Source organism: Mangifera indica, chromosome 17 (genome assembly GCF_011075055.1).
Source record: "Mangifera indica cultivar Alphonso chromosome 17, CATAS_Mindica_2.1, whole genome shotgun sequence".
Classification (NCBI taxonomy): domain Eukaryota; kingdom Viridiplantae; phylum Streptophyta; class Magnoliopsida; order Sapindales; family Anacardiaceae; genus Mangifera; species Mangifera indica.
In genome coordinates this window covers 4,769,069-4,788,159 of record NC_058153.1, presented here as the reverse complement: position 1 = coordinate 4,788,159, position 19,091 = coordinate 4,769,069, and the positions used below count along the sequence as shown (strand labels likewise).

At 31.7% G+C, this 19,091-nt stretch overlaps 1 protein-coding gene and 1 pseudogene across 1 annotated transcript; one reads left to right on the top strand and one right to left on the bottom strand.

The window, feature by feature from the left end:
- Positions 1 to 59: 59 nt before the first annotated feature.
- LOC123200882 lies at positions 60 to 6,743 on the bottom strand (annotated as a pseudogene).
- A 3,044-nt stretch (positions 6,744 to 9,787) lies between these two features.
- Positions 9,788 to 12,097, top strand: LOC123200040 (peptidyl-prolyl cis-trans isomerase Pin1-like). The gene is made up of 2 exons (XM_044615125.1): positions 9,788 to 10,270; positions 11,623 to 12,097. The coding sequence occupies exons 1-2, from the start codon at positions 10,036 to 10,038 to the stop codon at positions 11,745 to 11,747; spliced, it is 360 nt and encodes a 119-aa protein (XP_044471060.1). The 5' UTR covers positions 9,788 to 10,035; the 3' UTR covers positions 11,748 to 12,097.
- The last annotated feature ends 6,994 nt before the right edge of the window (positions 12,098 to 19,091 follow it).

Genomic DNA, 19,091 nt, shown 5'->3' with positions numbered 1-19,091 from the left:
AATAATATTCGTTTACATGGGAATACCATCAACTGTGTATATAACCATGGATAACAATATCAACTAATAGGCATTTTATTGCGGTTATGATCATAGTAAATGCTTAATATAGAATTGAGAAATCATGCTTTGTAGCAAACTTCTCCATTACATTTCCGGGCTTCAGCGGGCCCATCACCTTTCTCTCCCTCCGTTTCCATTGCACATTCAGGATGAAGATACAAGCGACAATCATCACAGCAGAAAATCCACCCAACTGCTAACTCATTACACCCACCGCATTTGCAAACCCCACGCCGTGTAAGAACAACCTCATGAAGTCCATGCTTCTTGCTTCTCACCTTTTCTGGCCAAACCTTCGCCATCTCCTCAAGTTTTCTATCCATCTCCTTCTTTCTCTCCTCGGTGAAAGGATATGCATCTGATCCAAAGAACACCACGAGCTCTTTCGTTTCGTTGGTAAGTGTCTTATCATTTGCCCCAATGGCTATAAGGTGAGGGAGCATGGAGAACTTAAAGGTTAGTTTAAGCAAAGTTTCCCTCCTGTCATCGTAAGGGAGAGTTAACCAGGGCATTTCGGAATAATACTCTTTGAAGGATTCTTCGTTGAAATCAAGTGACACAAATACAACTTCGAAGTCAAGGTGCTTGGCTTTGATTTCATTGTATGTTTTGGCAAGTTTTGGGGTAAATGCTCGACATGGAGGACAGTGCAGTCGAGAGAAGTAAAGAAGCACAGTCTTGCCCACAAGTTCTGATACAGGAACCTGCAATATATCAGAAGAATTCAGCTTGCTTAATTATGTTTTCCAAACTAATCGAAACAATCCTAATAATCATATCAATCATTGGAGTGTTACCGTCATGCCGCTTTTGGCCAAGACAAAATCCAGTTCATCATGAACCAAAAGCGATTGCAGGGTTTGTGACTCACTTCGAGCCTTATTCAAATCATCCAGCTCTTGCAACTTCTCTTGCGAAAAGGGGTACGCCTGAGTTCCAAATTGTACAATGTAATCCCGGACATTGGGTTTAAGAGTTTTTCCATCCGGCCCCAGAATCAACAATGTCGGCAAAGACTTCAGCTGCAAGTACTTGGGCAGTTTCTTGAGAGAACTATCACCAAATGGAATGGCCAGCCATGGCATCTTCATGAATTCTTCTTCATAAGATTTCTTATCACCATCATCCAGTGAAACAAATACGATCTCAAAGCTCTCCCCTTTCTCCTTCAAGCTTCTGTAGAAATTTATCAGCGTTGGGGTGAAATTCCTGCATGATCTAAAAGAACCAAGTGACATGTAAAACCCCACCATCTTCCCTTCAAGCTCAGAAATTGGCACCTAAGTTTGAAATTTGATCAATCAAATCATTTCAAAAGATTTGAAGCAATGATAAAGACAAGACTTATATGTAAACATATTACCTCTTTCCCATCATTTGAGATTACAAAATCTCGAGAAGGTGTAGCCAACAAAGTTCTTAAAGTTTGGTTCTTCCTTTGAGCCTCTTCTTCATCTCTCAGTTCCTTGATCCTCTCTTTTGTAAATGGATACGCCAATGACCCAAATTCAGCAACAAGGAAATGCCCAGTACTGCTTATTAAGTCACCTTTCTCGTTTAATATTATGAGATGGGGAGTTTCTTGAACAGAATACAAACTCTTCAAGCCATGGCGGGCGGTTTCATTGGGATATGGAATAGCTAACCATGGCATGGAGTACCCGTTAAGGGATTCTTCATCATTGCCTAAAGAGACAAGTATGATCTCAAACCTGTCTTTTGAGATGATTTCATTGTAGGCCTGAACAAGCAGTGGTGTGAAGCTCTGGCTTCTTGGACAAGACGATGATGCAAAGTAGAGACCGATGATTTTGTCCTCCAATCCATCAACCGTAGTCTGAAACCACTCAGAAAATTATACATGTTAAGAGTTATTAGTAAAACTATATTAAATTTGACGGAGATAAGAAATTATGAAACCTTATTGCCACAACTTTGCAAGAAAATATGATCAGTATTCTTGATGCCAGGCAGCGATATCAATCTGGCGGAAATATTTGTCATTTTTGTAGCTTTTCTTTTAGCTTGATTTACCTGTCTTTGGTTTGAGAATTGTAATGAGGCTGTATAAACTTCTTATCAAACTCAAACCAAACTAATATATGTCCTTGTGTGGACAAGACAATCACAGATGTCTTGGGATAATCATCAATAAATAATATAGGCCAAAGGACTTATTCCTACCAAAGGTTTATCTCACATCTAAACATTCATTTTGCAAGATTTTAAAAATTCAAACATTCACTCATAAAGAGGTAACATCTACTCGTAAAAAGGTACGAGTGGATGTTTGACTTTTTAAAAAACCTAAACACCTACCTATCATTCAAATTTTGTTAAAATTTTTAATTATAATTGAAAGTAAAATCATCATTTTTATCACTAAACTCTAAAATTTTAAAAGTTTATATTATTTTTTTCCTCTTTAGTTTGAAAAATTAATAATTTTTCTCCCGGATTAAGTTTTGAAACCCTATGAGGAAAAGTGAATTTTTTAAAAATTAATCCAGGTGAAAAATTATTAGTTTTTCAAACTAAAAGGGAAAAATGATATAAACTTTTAAAATTTAATAGTAAAATAATGATTTCACCTCTTATAATTAACAGTTTCGATTAAGTTTAACAGCTTATGGGCAGATGTTTGGGTTTTTGAAACCTCACGGACGTGTGTTTGGGAATGGGATAAACCTTGGGTGGGAATAAGTCTTTTGGCCAATAAAATATTAGTGAGGCAAAAAAACTCAACTCTAGTTCTTGTTTTAATCGGCCTGTATAATATCTTCCTGTATTAAATTGAAACAAACAACTAGGCAGTCACAGTCACATTCTTAAACACATATAAAACATTTGAGAAGGCCTGTTTAGCAACAAAAGTCAAGAAGATAATTAAACCTAACCCAATTTTTTAATAACAAAGATGTTACTTTCTGATACATTAATTTCATATGATTTAATCTGATAATTGCTAATTTTTATTAAGAATAATAATAATAATAATAATATCATATTTTCTTCTTAAATAATGTGTTGAAGAAGAAGGGATGGTGTGATAGTTTTGAAAATTATAACGATCTCCTTCATGAAGCAAGCAAAAGTGTCATAGATAAGGCTACTCTTGAAGTCAAGTTTAAACCCAAATCATGAGTTATGGCTCCTTTAGTTGTCAGTTACCAGAATATCGTACAAATTATACAGAGGAATGAAATATCTCCTGCCAAAATTTTGTCTAAAACTGATCTTTTACAGTTTTATCAAATTTCCATATTGAGTAGAAAAAATGCATATTTTGCTTGTTTCATGTAACAACACTGAACCTGAAGTGAGACGAGAGGTGTGTAGCCAAGTCGATCACCTTTTGCTTTTGAACAGTCAAAAGATCTGCTGCAGGAGAGAAGGCTAATTCTTGAAGGTGTCAACTGCAGAACCTTCATTCCATATGGGCCCAGTAGCTTATATGCACACTCTATCTACCAAGTGTGCAATTGGCATCATAACCAAGGCAGGAATCCTTATACTTGGCCTGTAAACTACATCAATTAAGACGAGAGAGAATGGGAGTATATGTTACCATGAATATATTTAGTTCCCCAATTTTCTTTTAGGAAGCAGTGAATACAGATTACATATAAAACACAATTATTGGAGAAGGCTATAAGCTTTTAATTTTCAAGACCTAATCAGCAGTTCACAAATTCCAGCAAGTGAATAATAAATCATTTCATATTTTCAAATATAAATGAAGTCCAGAATGTTTAACAATTTCCACAACCATAGTAGCCCCAGTGGCAACAGGAAAGTTTTAAGGAAAAAAGCTGTGCTGAATGCCAAGTTTCCCATATGCAACATAAAACATTGTCCATTCATTGCAAACTCAAGAACCAAGGGGATCCACTCAAAATATAAACTAAGAAGAAAGAGATAAACACAACAAACCATCGGTTTCCTTTCTTCAAACTAAATGAGGAAGGAAAAAAGTACCTGTTATAGCCAAGACCTTCAAGAATTTGTGAGAAAAAAAATCCCAAAACTTGATTGGCTCCATATTGGTTATAAAATATGTCAGCAACACCATCACAAAACAGTAAGTTTGCAAATGAGTGTAACACTGTGCTCTCAGCTTATTTTCTACCAACAGAATAAATTAGTGGCCACAACAACAGAACCTGCCCTGCAGCTTTCTCAGCAACCATCAGTTCTGCAGCTAGAGCTTGTTTAGCACATATATGAGCACGTGCCACATTTTCAACATAAGTGAAATCATAACTATTATTGCCATCACTAATTATGAAGCTGACCATTTTGAGACGGAAAGAAGACAATGTTAGAATTCATTAAAGGAAATCTCCATTAGTAATATGTAGCAACATGAGCAAACATTGATAGCTCTAACCAAGAAACAGAGATCCTGTTATCAACAGTATTATTTCAATTATTTCCTAATCAGTCAAGCATATTTAGATGAAAATTGATCAAAAGAAATCACTGAGATCAATATGATGACTGTCATTAGGATCAGCAATGTCTTCAGTTTTACTACATAATCATGAATAATGTAACAATGATGTACTTATCAACCAAGCTGGTGAGAGTTAGCCCCCAAGCTAATTACAGAATTATCAACTTCCACGGCCAAAAAGATGAGAACTTTAATGCTATTGTAAAGAAAATTATAACTTATTCAAGTTCAAGAAAAAAAATTGCCAATTGATAAGATCAGATGAACTTTACAATACAGATGAACTATCAATTCAAATGGTGAAACTGTTGAGTAGCCTAGATTAATTTGGTTCACCATTTCCTGATTTTGATTTTTTCTCATTCAAACACCCTATTTGAGTCCACCAAAGTGTCTAATCTTAATTGTGTGAATTTCTGAAAACTCTGTCCTATTTCAAGGAATTCTAAAACCGTTCCATTTTTCTTGGCATCAAAATAGGATAGCCAGTGTAGAAATAGAGAATCTATTTTCTTTTTCTTGGAAAAACCAATTTTGACATTGTGTAATAGTCTGTAACAATGAGGTCACAATAACATGAATGAACAAAAATAAGCATGGAAACAGAAACAAAAGAATAAAAAATAAACTATATGAAAACACCAAGAAAGATAGGTGACAATTGATAAAGGGAAAAAAAACGTGTGGAATATATATGTCAGAAAAGCATAAGGTATTACTTTGAATAACATAAACAGGACAAAATGCATTTCAAAAACTATGTTGAAAGTGCATGATATAGAGATAAATGTATAATGCAACAAAAAATACTGATTGGTGAAAACAGATAAAAGTAGCCAACAAGAACTTTGTTGAGTTGCACAAAGCACTCCATCTAAAATATTTGGTAAGTGCTTAAAACCAACTTCCATGTTAACATGCCATGCATACGAAATGACTTAAAGCGAAGGGCAGACAGAAAAATAAGATTACCAAATCTCCAATGTACTGGTAATACATCATTTCCAGATAAATGAAGAAAGGGATTCGTCATGGAGTGAAAGTTTATAAAAAAAAAAGCATTCAGGAAAAAATCCAGACTTAAGCACGAAACAAAAGCATGAAACATTTAGCTCAAATGTGTAATATAGAGTTAAAAGCGATGGGCTCTGGTGCCATCAATAGAAGGATTTAGGAATTTTCACAGGAGCAGTTCACATAATAAGCAGCAACAATATATTGCACATTTTACAAAAACCATAATCACATAAGTACCATATATTTTACAGATTGCGAAGTAGATACTACAAGCTCATTCTAGAATACACTAATTATAAATCATATCAAATAAGTCTGTAGACATTTTATGAAGATTAAAAGGGAAAGAACAAAGATAACTAGTGGCATGGAGCACAAATAAAGAAAACAGCTCCCAGAAAAAAGAGAACTCATATCTAAAACAAAGAAGAAAATAAAATTAACGGATACAGAAAACATGGTACCTTAGACTTTCCTGCCCTTGCAGCATCAATCAAAGAGGGAACCAGCAACCTATCACCAGGACCAAAAATGCCGCTGGGGCGTAAGCAACAAGTTAGAAGCCCATTAGCACCATTTGCCTTAATGACCAGCCTCTCTCCTTCAGCTTTTGTAGCTGAATCAGAATCAATGTACTGAAAAAATTGGAGATAAATATCAAGCAAGGCTCATGTTAGTTGCAGTGAGGAACACAAACAAACTACTATGGGAACAAATCAGAATGTAACTTAGCACGGGTTGCACATCCAAGTTGACAAAATGGTAGAGGGTATAATTAAGCTTATAAATAGTATTTAGGACTTTCACCTTTCAGTTTAAATTTTGGGTTTAAGCAATAACTCAACATGTTCTAAATAATGTAGTAGTAATAGTCCTTGTGTTCAAGATAAGGTAACGTGAGGCGAAGAGTATACCTTAGAAGCATATGGTAATAATTCATTCCCATTAACAATTCCATGAATCCCATCAAAAACCACACTAGCGGAGCTAGTATAAATAAGTCTCTTTGCACTCAATACAAGCTTCAATAACATTAGCAGTTCCTGCAAATCAGAGTTTATATTAAGAAAAAAATCACAAACATTAGGCCAGGACTGAAAGTTCAAATCCTATAGCAATGGCCTTTACCAACAACATTAACTGAATGATGGAGCCGGTAACTATTGATGGATGAATTGAGTGCAGCCATGTGGAACACCACCTCATCTCCTTGACATGCTGTAGAAATAAACAAACTCGGTATCCTCTTTAAAAAATTCAGACATATGCATAAAAAATTCTCCTTCTATACAAGGGAAAATCTAAGATACAAGTCCTGGGAACCTTACTGGATCAAATAGTAACACACATCATATTTGTAACACTGGCACTGTCATTGTCAGCTTAATGTAAAATGAAAACAGTAGTACTATCCTTTGACATTACTAGACCAGCATCAACATTAACATGATAATATTTTTCAATCTCGCTTTGTCTATTACCAAAATGACTACTTATGTTTCATTAATAATATCACTATCCTGCATGATATTGTGAATTACTGAAACTATTAATTCTGGTAACAGTAATTGCGGTACTTCAAAAATATGAGTTGCAAATTAGCTGTGAATAATTGAATGAAATAATTTATGTATATTATTCTATGTTAATACATATGAATATATACATGAGTCTTACTTCCACACAAGTAATATTCTACTCAGGAAAAACCATATAATAGGAAAATCCCCTGAAACTCAAATGGGCAAAAAGTTTGCTAACTTGAGTTTGTAATATAAGTCATGAAAGCGTTTTGGAGGATGGTTAATGGTTTTGCTGAAGATGCTAAGTATTTGATCAATAACAAGTATTATAGTGAGATTAAGGGTGTCATTAACCAAATGATGACGAATAAAATGATAATCAATCTCAATGTGTTTAGTGCACTCATGAAAAATATCATTGTGAGCAATTTGAATGACACTTTGACTATCATAATAGATGTTTGTAGTTTTAAGTTGAGAGATTCTCATATCCTACAACAACTATCGAAGTCGGAGAAGTTCAGAAGTAGTGTCTACAAGTGCTCTACATTCTGTTTTTATTCTCAAATGAGAAAAGACTAGTTGCTTTTTAATGCACCAAGAGATGAGACAACCTTATAGGAAACAAAAATAATCAATGGTCGAATGTCTATTTATGGGATCACTCACCCAGTTAATATCAAAATATGCACGTAATATAAATGAGGATTGAAAAGAGAAATGAAGCCACAGAACAAAATACTTTTGATATATCAAAGGATACAAGACTTTGTTGCAAAGGGAGTAGTAATTTGATAGTTTTTGTTGTCACATTCTTCAAGCATCTATAGACAATCCATCTGTTTGTTGTCAGAAAAAGAGAAATCGTGAAAGAGTTTGTGGTTATGATGACACCTGTTTGCGGCTGGAAAAAGAAAGAACAACCAGGAAAGGTTAGGTGAGAACAACCCTGGAAAAGAGAACCAGTAATAGAAAAGTAGGGAATAACGTCCAACAAAAGAGAACCAGTAAAAAGGAACCCACAAATAGATGCTCCTGTTAAATACAGGAAAAGAGGAACCAGTAATAGAGTTTACCTGTCTGATCGAATCGGGTAAAATTCCTCGGTTATAAAAAAAAAATTATTTTTGTCTTCACACAAAATCCTAATTACCTTACACTTAAAATAGAAGTCAAAGATTCCTATCTCCAAAGTTGCTTAAGCTTTTCAAGGAGTCCTTTCTCCTACTTTTCCAAAAAGACATTGACTTTTTTAGGCCATTACCTTTACCATTCACTTTCCCTTTAGCATTACCTGCCACTGCCACCACTATGGCTACATCTACGCTATCGAAGCTGACTACTTGCCGCCATTCTCCACCTCCCCAACAGGAAGAAGTACTATGCTAGTGTTTATCATATTTATAAAAAACCCTAGCGCTTATCCGAGCAAAGGAATGAAGAGAAGTGTGTTAAACTAGGAATATTCTCGTTGCATGAATCAAGGGATGGATTCCATACTAATACAAGGAAACGACATCTTCCATTCATGGAGATTACTGTTGATTCTTCTTTAGGAATCAACTTAAGCAGTTTAGGCAATTTTCTTTTTGTACATATTTGCTTTGGTCAACTACTTTTTTTTTTTTCTTTTTAAACAAGGATCCCATTTGAATCAAATTATCACATTATATCAGAATCAATTATATCAAATAAGATAAATTTCATATATAGTGACCGATCCTATAACTACTGAATTAAGTAAGTTAAAAGTTTGATTTTATATATTACTAGAGAAGACTCGAATTTATGTATTTTTATATATGAAACTTTCTCTTTTGTCATTCAAATTATACCTTGGAGATTTTTTTAAGAGTAATATTATGTGCATTGTTTTATACACAAACAATAACGCGTCATCATATGGATCAGAACTAGTGACATTGGAGCGAAACCAATCACACCAAGTATGATAAACTCTAGATCCAATGAGTCATCTCATAACTACTGAACTAAGTAAGTAAAAAATTTGATCTTATATATCACCAAATAAGACTTGAACTCATGTTCTCTTATGCGTGAAACCTTTTCTTTTGTCACTAACGCTACACCTTAGAGATTTTTTTAAGAGAAATGTTATGCTCATAACTTTTGTATAAAACTTTGTACACAAATAATAACGTATCATCATTATGTAATTGAATAAATTAAAATTAAAGATAAAATAATACTCAATTATATGATAATTTATTATTGATCGTATATAAAGTTATATTTATATATTGTGTACACACTTTTATTGTTAATAAAATTAGGCTCCATTTATTTTCAAAATAATTTTGTTTATAAGTTGTGTCTACACAACATATTCATTCTCAATATAAGATAGTGCGGGAAAGAGAATTTGACAAAAGGGACAGAGTCGAGAAGAAGATGATTACATCCTAAAGGAGTAGGGAGAGGATTCTTAATCTTTTTTAAAACCTAAACGGGATAAGAATAAAATATATATATATATATATATATATATATATATATATATATATATAAACAAATTATAAAAATAAATAATTATATTATTCAATTACATATTATGTAATTTAATAATATAATTATTTATTTTTATTTTAAAATATATAATCAAATAATATTATTTCAATTTATTATTACATATAATATTATTCGGACAAACCCAATTACCAAGCCGAACCTTAGTAGGGACCAAAATGTTGCCAAATTGTCGCAGCTGCTAGTGATCTAAAAAGCTGGGATGAATTAAATTTTTTTAGCTCACTTTGAAAGCACACAGTTAAGAAGCTCCAGTGCTCCGCTTATTCCGGACTCTCTCCTTCTAAAGGCAAAAGCCGAGCAGCAGTAGCGAAGATTGAGCCAGATCGGAAGAGGAAGAATTCTTCGATCTCTTCGGCGGATCGAAAGCTGTTATCAACAACAACGAGAGACGAAGTGAGCGATAAGAGTCATAAGAAAAAGCCTAAAATGTCGTCGGCCAATCAGGTTAGGGCATCTCACATCTTGATCAAGCATCAAGGCTCTCGAAGAAAGGCGTCATGGAAGGATCCGGAAGGCAGGGTCATCAATAACACCACCAAAGACAGCGCAATCTCCCAACTCAAAGCCATCCGAGAAGACATCTTCTCCGGCAAGACCAAGTTTGACGAAGTCGCCTCTCGTGTCTCTGACTGCAGCTCTGCTAAGCGCGGTGGAGATCTGGGTCGGTTCCTATTTCCGTTATTTTAATCTAATTTTTTCGTATTCTCTTTTTTATACTTTTCGTTAATTTTTGCTTTTATCGATTTTCTGAATCAGTTGTATTAACCTATTTGGATTGGCCCTACAATTAGCAAATATTATGGTTGCTTGTACGAGAAATATTGAACCTGAGGCCATAGGTAAATTGAATATGATAGTTGGATTTTATATGATGAAATTAGGTATATGTAAACCAAATTCTTGCTAGATATAATTAAAAATCGCGAGAAAAAAATAATTCTGAACACGTAGAAATGGTATGAGAAGTTCTTGTTGTGGGAACAATACATATCTTTGTGATAGCATTAGTTCCAAATTTGTAGCAAGCGATTGCTAGTGTTTTTTAATTATTGCTTGAGAGGTTTATATATAATAATTGTGTAGAAAGAACTTCTGGGGAGTCATTGAGTGATTATAGTTTCAACAGAGATATGACTGATTCAGTGTTGATATGATGTGAATATTTATTGATATGTGGTATGGATGGTGATGCAATTTCTACCATTTGAGGATTTGTATTGGTTTATTGAATTGATTTTGTTAACGGTTGAGCATATGCAAGGGAACCTCTCCACAACCTTTCTGTTTAGAAACTGTGATATGATTATTTTGATTTCTGAAATAATTTCTGTAAAAATTTTCCTGTTACTCTAGTATATTGGCATATTTAAAAGGAAATGACACGAGTTTATTGGTTGTATTGTTATTTTTAAAAATAAATGCCATACAAAGGCTTTATAAAGATGGATTATCTTGAAGTGCTCTATGCCTTTCCTTTTGGTTCTTTTATGTAGTGGTAATATTTATTGAACTATATAGTTGCTGAATCTTATGTGTTGTATTGACCTTTTACCTGATAGCACAAGCATTTGGTAAGCAGATACTTGTTACAGTATCAAGTTAAAAGTATCATGTTCAAATTACTCTTGTATCATTTATATCAACTCAAATATTGAATTCATGAAACCCAACTCAGATCTTGATGAGTTTTGGATCCATGATAAACATTATTAATGAAGGAACATGTTGAATTTTAAATATATGAATATTAGGACTTATCTAATAGCATAAATATATGGCTAAAGGGATACTTGATGGTAGTGATGTTGATGATATGTCTAACCTATCTTGAGTTTTGTGCTTTGTATATATATCCAAAAAGTATGAAAGTCTCCCAAATACTTGCAAGTTATTTATGAGGTTGTTGTTTTTATGCATCTATCATGGTCAGTCTTTTGGAATAATGCATACCACATCTGCAACATGTTTGCATCAAAATGTTAATCTGAATATACTTTTAAAAATTTGCCTCAGGTCCCTTCGGAAGAGGCCAGATGCAGAAGCCTTTTGAGGAAGCTACATATGCTCTTAAGGTTGGTGAGATAAGTGACATCGTGGAAACTGATAGTGGGGTTCACATTATCATGAGAACTGGTTGATTATTTCAGTACACTGCGCCAAGTAGCCAAGAATGTTGTTTGATTTTGCTTGCTTCTTCGTGGGTCAATGACACAGCCGTATGACAACGACTACACTTTGGAAGTGGTATTTGAATCATTCATATTGTTTTCTAAGTCATTTTAGTTTATAAAACTTCCTAATTATGATTTGGGGCATTTTCAGTGACTATAATAAGCACATCTTGTTTGTCCATTTGTGGTTAGTAGTTATTATGTGGTATGACAGTATACTTGCATGGTTTTGTTCAGAACTGACTTGCTAAGACCTATTGTTAAAGAAAAAAATCAGCGAAAGATATGGTTTCACTTCTTTCGCCTTGAACCGATTACTTCTAGTAGCAATCGTAATCGCATATTTGAATTTTCATCGGAATCTGCTGTCGAATTGCTATCAAGAAGAAGGGTAAATTTCATTTTATGCCCCCCACGGTATAGTAGGTGGGGACAGTAATTTTGACGCGAATTTAAGGTCTCCAATTTTAACAAGGAGAGGATTATCTGATAGAAATATGTAGGGTTAGATTCGAACTGAGTTTATTCGAGCTCAAGTTAGAGCTCAAGCTATTTATCAAATTTTTTAATTAAAAATTTTGATACAAAATAACATCGTTTTGTCTAATATGTATTAAAACGATGTCCTTTTAATAACAAAAAATGAGTTAAATTGAATTCGAATCGAGTTTGAGTTTAGCTTTCATGAGCTCGACAAGCTCGAATTAGAATTCAAACTCGAGTTTAATTATATGTAAATCGAGCTGAGTTAGAGTTTAAACGAGTTCAAGTTTGGCTCAGTTCGAATCCAACCTTAGAAATAGGGAAGAGGACAAAGACGAAAAGTATCCTCGTAATCAAAAACAGGGTTATATATGTCCCCTTGATGTCTCGTCCCATCCTTACTTCTACTTTTTTTTATTAATATGTTTATTTAAAATATTAGTATATTTTTATAATTTTATAATTTTTAAATTTATTTATATTTTAATTGTGTATATTAAGATGGTTAATATATGATATTTTTTATATTTGAAATAGTAAATTGATTTTAATTTTGTTGCTTAATATATTTATATTTTATTTAAAAGATACAAAAAGAGTTTTTTTTTAAAAGAAAAAGCCCAAACCCGCATTTGGCACGTCTTTTAAAACATAATAAATAATTAAAATATATTATTTCATGTTTAAAGAATATCTATCTTTTAACTTTTCAAGAAATATAGAACTAAAAAATATAGAATGAATATATGTAAATTACACCTATTACACAAGGTTTAATGAGTCAATCACAAATTAAAGTGTATTCATAGTTTGATTGTAGTAAATTATATTTATTATATCAAATGAAAGAATTAATAAAATAATAATTTTAAAATTAGATCAATGATCAAATCAATTATCTTACTGGTTCATTGGTCTATCAAATCAACTAGTGGTTTAATGAATTTCTAAGTTATTATATGTTTTATAAATATTATAAAATATTTACTATATTTTTAAAACATCAATAATATATATTTAAAAAATATATTTGTTATCTCTCATATAACTTTTTTCTATTAGAAATATTTATATAAATAATTAACTTATTTCAACACACCTAACTCAATTTAATTCAACTTTGGTTTCCTTTTTATAAAAATATATATACACAAAACAAGCCAATCATTTTTTATGTGTAAACCAAAAAAGAGCACAAGTCAATTCAACCGGCGTGGTCCTATTTTAATAACAATGGATAAAACATAGAAATAAATCATTTTTATGTATCTATATATGTATAAAAAATTATATTATGGCCATTTAGAAAATGTGAAATGAATTGATGGAATGAAAGGGCCAAAGAATATTTTCTACCAAGGTTTAGTTAAATAACAATTTTCACTTATTAACTTTAAAAAATCTAATATCTATCAATATATTAAAATTTACTGTTAAAATTAAAAATAAAAATATTATTTAGCGAAAATATTTAAAAAACTAAAATTTTATTATATTTTTCTACTATATTTAAAAACTAATAATTTTTCCTTAACAAATATTTAAGAAGTGACCAAATCCTTTCTAGGGTTTTCTTTTCCTTTCTTCAGTGACTATCTCTAATAGTCAGTCTTCCCAAACTTCTCTTCTCCAATCGAAGCACACCAATCATTGGCCAAAATTATTGGACGAAGATACATGTTGTCGTTTGATCTTCAACTGAGGAGAAAGATACAAAGAAGGTCAATTATCAATCGAGATTGAAATGGTTGTTAAAAAAGAAAAAAATAACACTAAAGGAGATTCAATTACTTTTCAAATCTTAAATTAAAAAAAAAATTAGATTTTTAAACTTAAAAAATATATATAATAAATTTTTAAAATGATTTTATTAAATAATATTTTTACTTCTCATTCTACCAATAAGTTTGTTTGTATTGGGGGGGTTGGGTAATAATCCCCTTTGCCCAAAAGAGAAACAAATTTTCCTTTTAATTCTGCAATTAGTCGTGTCAAATTTGGTTTGGTGATGGTTAAGATGTCACAGTCGCATCACAGGTGACTAGTTGCTGTACGAGGACAAAATACAATTAGTCATCAATTATTCTTTTTGACTTGGGCATTTCTAGAAAGTCAAAAAGAGACAGGGGCCTCCGCGGTTTGACCTCTGTTGACTTTACTTACATGTAAAATATGACTGCGCACGTATTTCTTTTTTTTCTAATTTTCACTATATAAACCACAATTCAATTTAAGACGAAAACTATATAAATTTGATCATTACTTTGTGTATTGATTTTTCTAAAATGATCATATTTTTCATATACACGGCCACAGCTAATGGTTTTTTATTAAATATATAATAAAATTTTATATAATTTAAATATATAAATTATATATTATTATATGATTAAATGATTTTAAATTAAAAATAAAATAATAATTAATTATATAATAATAAATTATTCATCTAAATTATATATAAATATATATATATATTATTAAATATTAAATTATTAATGATCTAATATTTTGTTTTCATTTTTATCCATAATTCTTCTGTATATACACAGAAGAATGTTAACCTCTAATTTATAAACTCCTGAGTCAATATTTTTATAAATGGCAATTAAATTAGGTAATTAGAGAATGAACAATATTATATGTACCTATTTTGAGTATATAAATAGATATATATTTATGTGTATTATCACATAATTAAATATTATTTTATTTTTAATTTAAAATCACTTAATCATATAATAATACATATAAGTGTATATCTATTTGTATACCTAAAATAGATACAGATAATTTTATTCTTAGAGAATTCTATTTATTTTATATGGTGGAAACAAACTTTTTTTTTTTTTTTTATAGAATGTTTTTGAAGAGTTCTACTGCATGTGAGGTGAGATATATAACATGAAATGATAGCATCAAATTTTCAAATGAACCAATTAGATAAGGGAAAGAAATTTCAATCTTCGCATGATTGATGTTTAAATGATTCATGTATGGTATGTTATAAAGTTTTTTTGATGTGTCATAATATTAATTATAATTATAATTTAATAAAATTAGATAATTTAAGTCTAATAACAATTTACAAATTGACTTAAGCAATAAATAAAAATAAAGTTAATATACTTAAAAGTTATGATATCGGTATACAGTACTAATGCGAGCTTAAGGTTATTGGATATTTGATGGAGAAATCTAATAACTTACTCTATATTAGTTATATCTCATCTCTGAAACCAATATAAAACAGTTTTATCAATTGAAAGTTGTTATTTAGGAGATGTAATTTCGAAAGCTTTACAAATTCAAATTGCATGACGTTCTAAATATGTCTATAATCCTAAATTTTTAATTCAGTATTTTACAACTTATGCATAGATCATGTGGATTAAGGTTGATTGATTTCATATAGTTCATGTAAATTAAATTCTACATGTGGTATCAGAGCGAGATATGATAGGTTGTAAAAAATTGAAAATTTGGAATTGAAATCAGGGTTTGATTGAAATCCAATTAGGGTTTTATGTTGAAATTAGGGTTTCAAGTTAGTCAATTGAACTTTGAAAGAATCTTTAATTTCGTATTTCAAAGGTCTAAATTCAGTTTGGTGAGTTTGATTTTCAAATATGATGGCCAAAATTAGACTCAAATTGTTGATGACATCATATGTAACACCCACGAGTATGTTTCAAGGGCAATATAGTTATTTCTTATGTATCTTTATATGTTTATGTATGTGTATGGTAGTGTTAAAATGAAAGAAATTAAGTTTTATGAAAATCAAGTGTGGGACGATTGTTCACGATATAAGGACGCATGTGTGTTGGTTGTTACATCAGTCGAGTGGATAAATGCCACGCTTGATTGAGTTTAAGTGATGAATGATCATGTGTGGGAGGCACACAACCCTTCATGACGTTATAAACTAGCAGTTTATATTTGACACGTTAGTTACATTTTATGGATCATTATCCCTACCAAAGCGTGCACAATATTATGAAATAAAGAAAGAGTAGGATTGATTTCCGATGGCTGTTATAGCAGCTTCGGTGTGATTTTCTAACAATTTTCCTAGTAATAAGGGTAAAGAGATGCAAGACAACCCCAAATGTTCAAGTAATTAGAAGACAAATAAGTAGATACCTCTTTACCCTTCATTATGTATTAAGTTCATGGTCGACTAAGGCTTCTACCTCTACCAATTGATTCATTGATATGGATGGGTTGTACATATGTATATATATGTGTTGAGGTAATGATTCGATTGAAGAATTATGGACAATGGTTTGCCTTAAGGCTGCAAATTTGTATAATAATGGATTATAAACTCTAGATATGTTAATGTATTATCCATGTTGATCTCGATTTGTGTTAGATACTTATATGAATGTATAGGTGGTCTCCATTATATAAAATTGATGAATATTGTGGCTTTATAATGTTGATGAATGTGAGATTGTAATGTTTAAGGAGTCAAGAATTATCACCTTGTGGTGGTTGAGTTAATGATGTGAAATTTGTTATTTTTGTGTGGTAGAGAACTATAGAATTGTTATTGGAATAATGCATATTCATGTTACTCAAAAATCGCACATGATTGCCCCTGTTGCAGGGATGATTGTGTCCTGCTTAAAAGCATTTTATTTTTTGGTCATGCACAATCATGTGGTATAGGACATATGTAACATCCCCCTCTAATAGTATTACCCAACAAAGGAGAAATATTACGAATTACTATTCGGAGCGTCTATATTTTTTTTCTTTTAAAATATTTTAAAATAAACGCATCATTAAAAATGTTTAGAAATTATTTTTAAAACTGAATATCTGGAAGCGAACCAAAAGATGTATATACTCATGTGAAAACTCATTTGAAAGCATCTGAAAACGTGAAGTAATCATATACAACTGTACCATCATCTCAAAAAAGTCCAAAGCAACAATAACATGCAACTGTATGCATATAATATAAACCAAAGATAACCTACTCCAGCCGGATCTATCTTCGCTGACCTGACCCTGCCTCGCAGCTACCTTGATCACTTGTACCTGCAATCATGAAAGAAAAGGAAGTGAGTGATAAGAACACTCAGTAAGGGGAAAGAATCAAATAAACTATCTCTTTTCCTGTTCTGTCTCACTCTCGGGACTTAACCTCATATCATAACCTCTATAAGAGATTGAGGGAGGTAATCTAGTTCATTTTTTACTATTTGGGTCATACTTTGTCCAATCTGGTGTCTATTTAATACTTTCTGGAAGCTAACTATAGGGATTTGACACTTTTTCTAAGCTCAAGCTCTTTTCCTTTCTCTCACTATACCAATTGTGATCTAAATTGTGCTCTACTACGAGCATGCTCTACTGCGAGCAGACCCTACTATGGGTCTATGTCTTACTACGGACGTGCCCTACTGCGGGCAATGTAGTATAAAGTGCCCCCTCATAGTTTATAGCATGCATGCGGGTCTTATATTTTTCTAATTTTGCTTCCGTCTAAATTTATTCATAACTCATCAGACATTACTCTTGGGACGATCCCTAAATCTTGAGCCCTGAATTACTTTTCTTGTTTTTCTTTCTTTTCTTTTCTTTCTTTCTTTCTTTCTTTCTTCCTTGCCCAGAACTACGAAATACTGTTCACAGAACAGTCATTTAGCAGGGCAGCCTTTTTTTTCATACAATTTAACAGCCTAAATGGTTTCTAATTCATACAAGCTATATATCGTTGAAAAGAGGATTCAAAGATCTTTCCAATGAGCTATAATAGCACTCATAATTCAATAGATAAGACAGTCAAAACTAAGCTAAAATCAGTGGCAAAACTACCTCCTCTGTTTATTTGGTAAAGTAGTCCGTGTGGTTCATGCAATATTTAACAATCCAAATGATCTCTAATTCATACAAGCTATATATCATTGGAAATAGGATTCAAAGAGCTTTCCAACAAGATATAGTAGCACTCATAATTCATCAGATAAGATAGCCAAAACATGGGATGAACTCAGTGATAAAAACTGTAAATATCATGCAACTTTCTGCCATGAACAAAATAACACACATAGACATCCAAAATGGCAAAACAATATTCCTCAACTTCAAAATCATCATTTATAACATAGATCCAAGGAACCGAAAACTTAAAACATGCAACATATCAAAGATGATTCCTAATGAATTTCTTTATCCATTTAAGCATAAATCACATTAATTCTAATACCTTACACACTTATATAAGTAAAGGTTATTTAAATAACCTAACTCAAATTACTTCAAGTATGTAAAGTATGAAATCCTTACCTTTTCTTTGCTAATTAGGTGATTTAAGTTTATTCTCTTTCTTTTCTTCTTCCTAGTAACTTGAATTCGGATGTTACAACATACACCTGTGCATGTGAAACTCATATTTCATGTTCAAGTTTTTTGGTGATTCTAAAGGATTTTGACAAGAAAATTAAAATTTTTAGATCATGTTTACATCATATGTAACAATGGTAATATAAATTTTTCTATATTGTTTTAAAAAATAAAATATAGAAACATATAAACTACCTTGTACCTTGTACCTTGTAAGTTGACTTGAAGTTTGGAAGCTTAAATCACTAAAATAAGTTATCTCTTGACTTGCACCCTTCAAGGAAGAAAAATGGAAGAAAATGGATGTTTTTTCCCCGCAAAAGAAGAAGAATAAGAGAAAAATATAAACTTGATATTTATCAAGTTAAAACATGTGTTCAATTCTCATTGGTTGATAATTAAGAGAAATTAAAATTTGACACATGTTGAATAATTTGTGCCAAAATTATTCATTTTAACTTTATAAAC

Coding starts and splice junctions, on each gene's coding strand:
- LOC123200040 (XM_044615125.1), top strand. CDS start 10,036: ATGTCGTCGGCCAATCAGGTTAGGGCATCTCACATCTTGATCAAGCAT. Junction 10,271..11,622: donor TAAGCGCGGTGGAGATCTGG/GTCGGTTCCTAT, acceptor AATTTGCCTCAG/GTCCCTTCGGAAGAGGCCAG.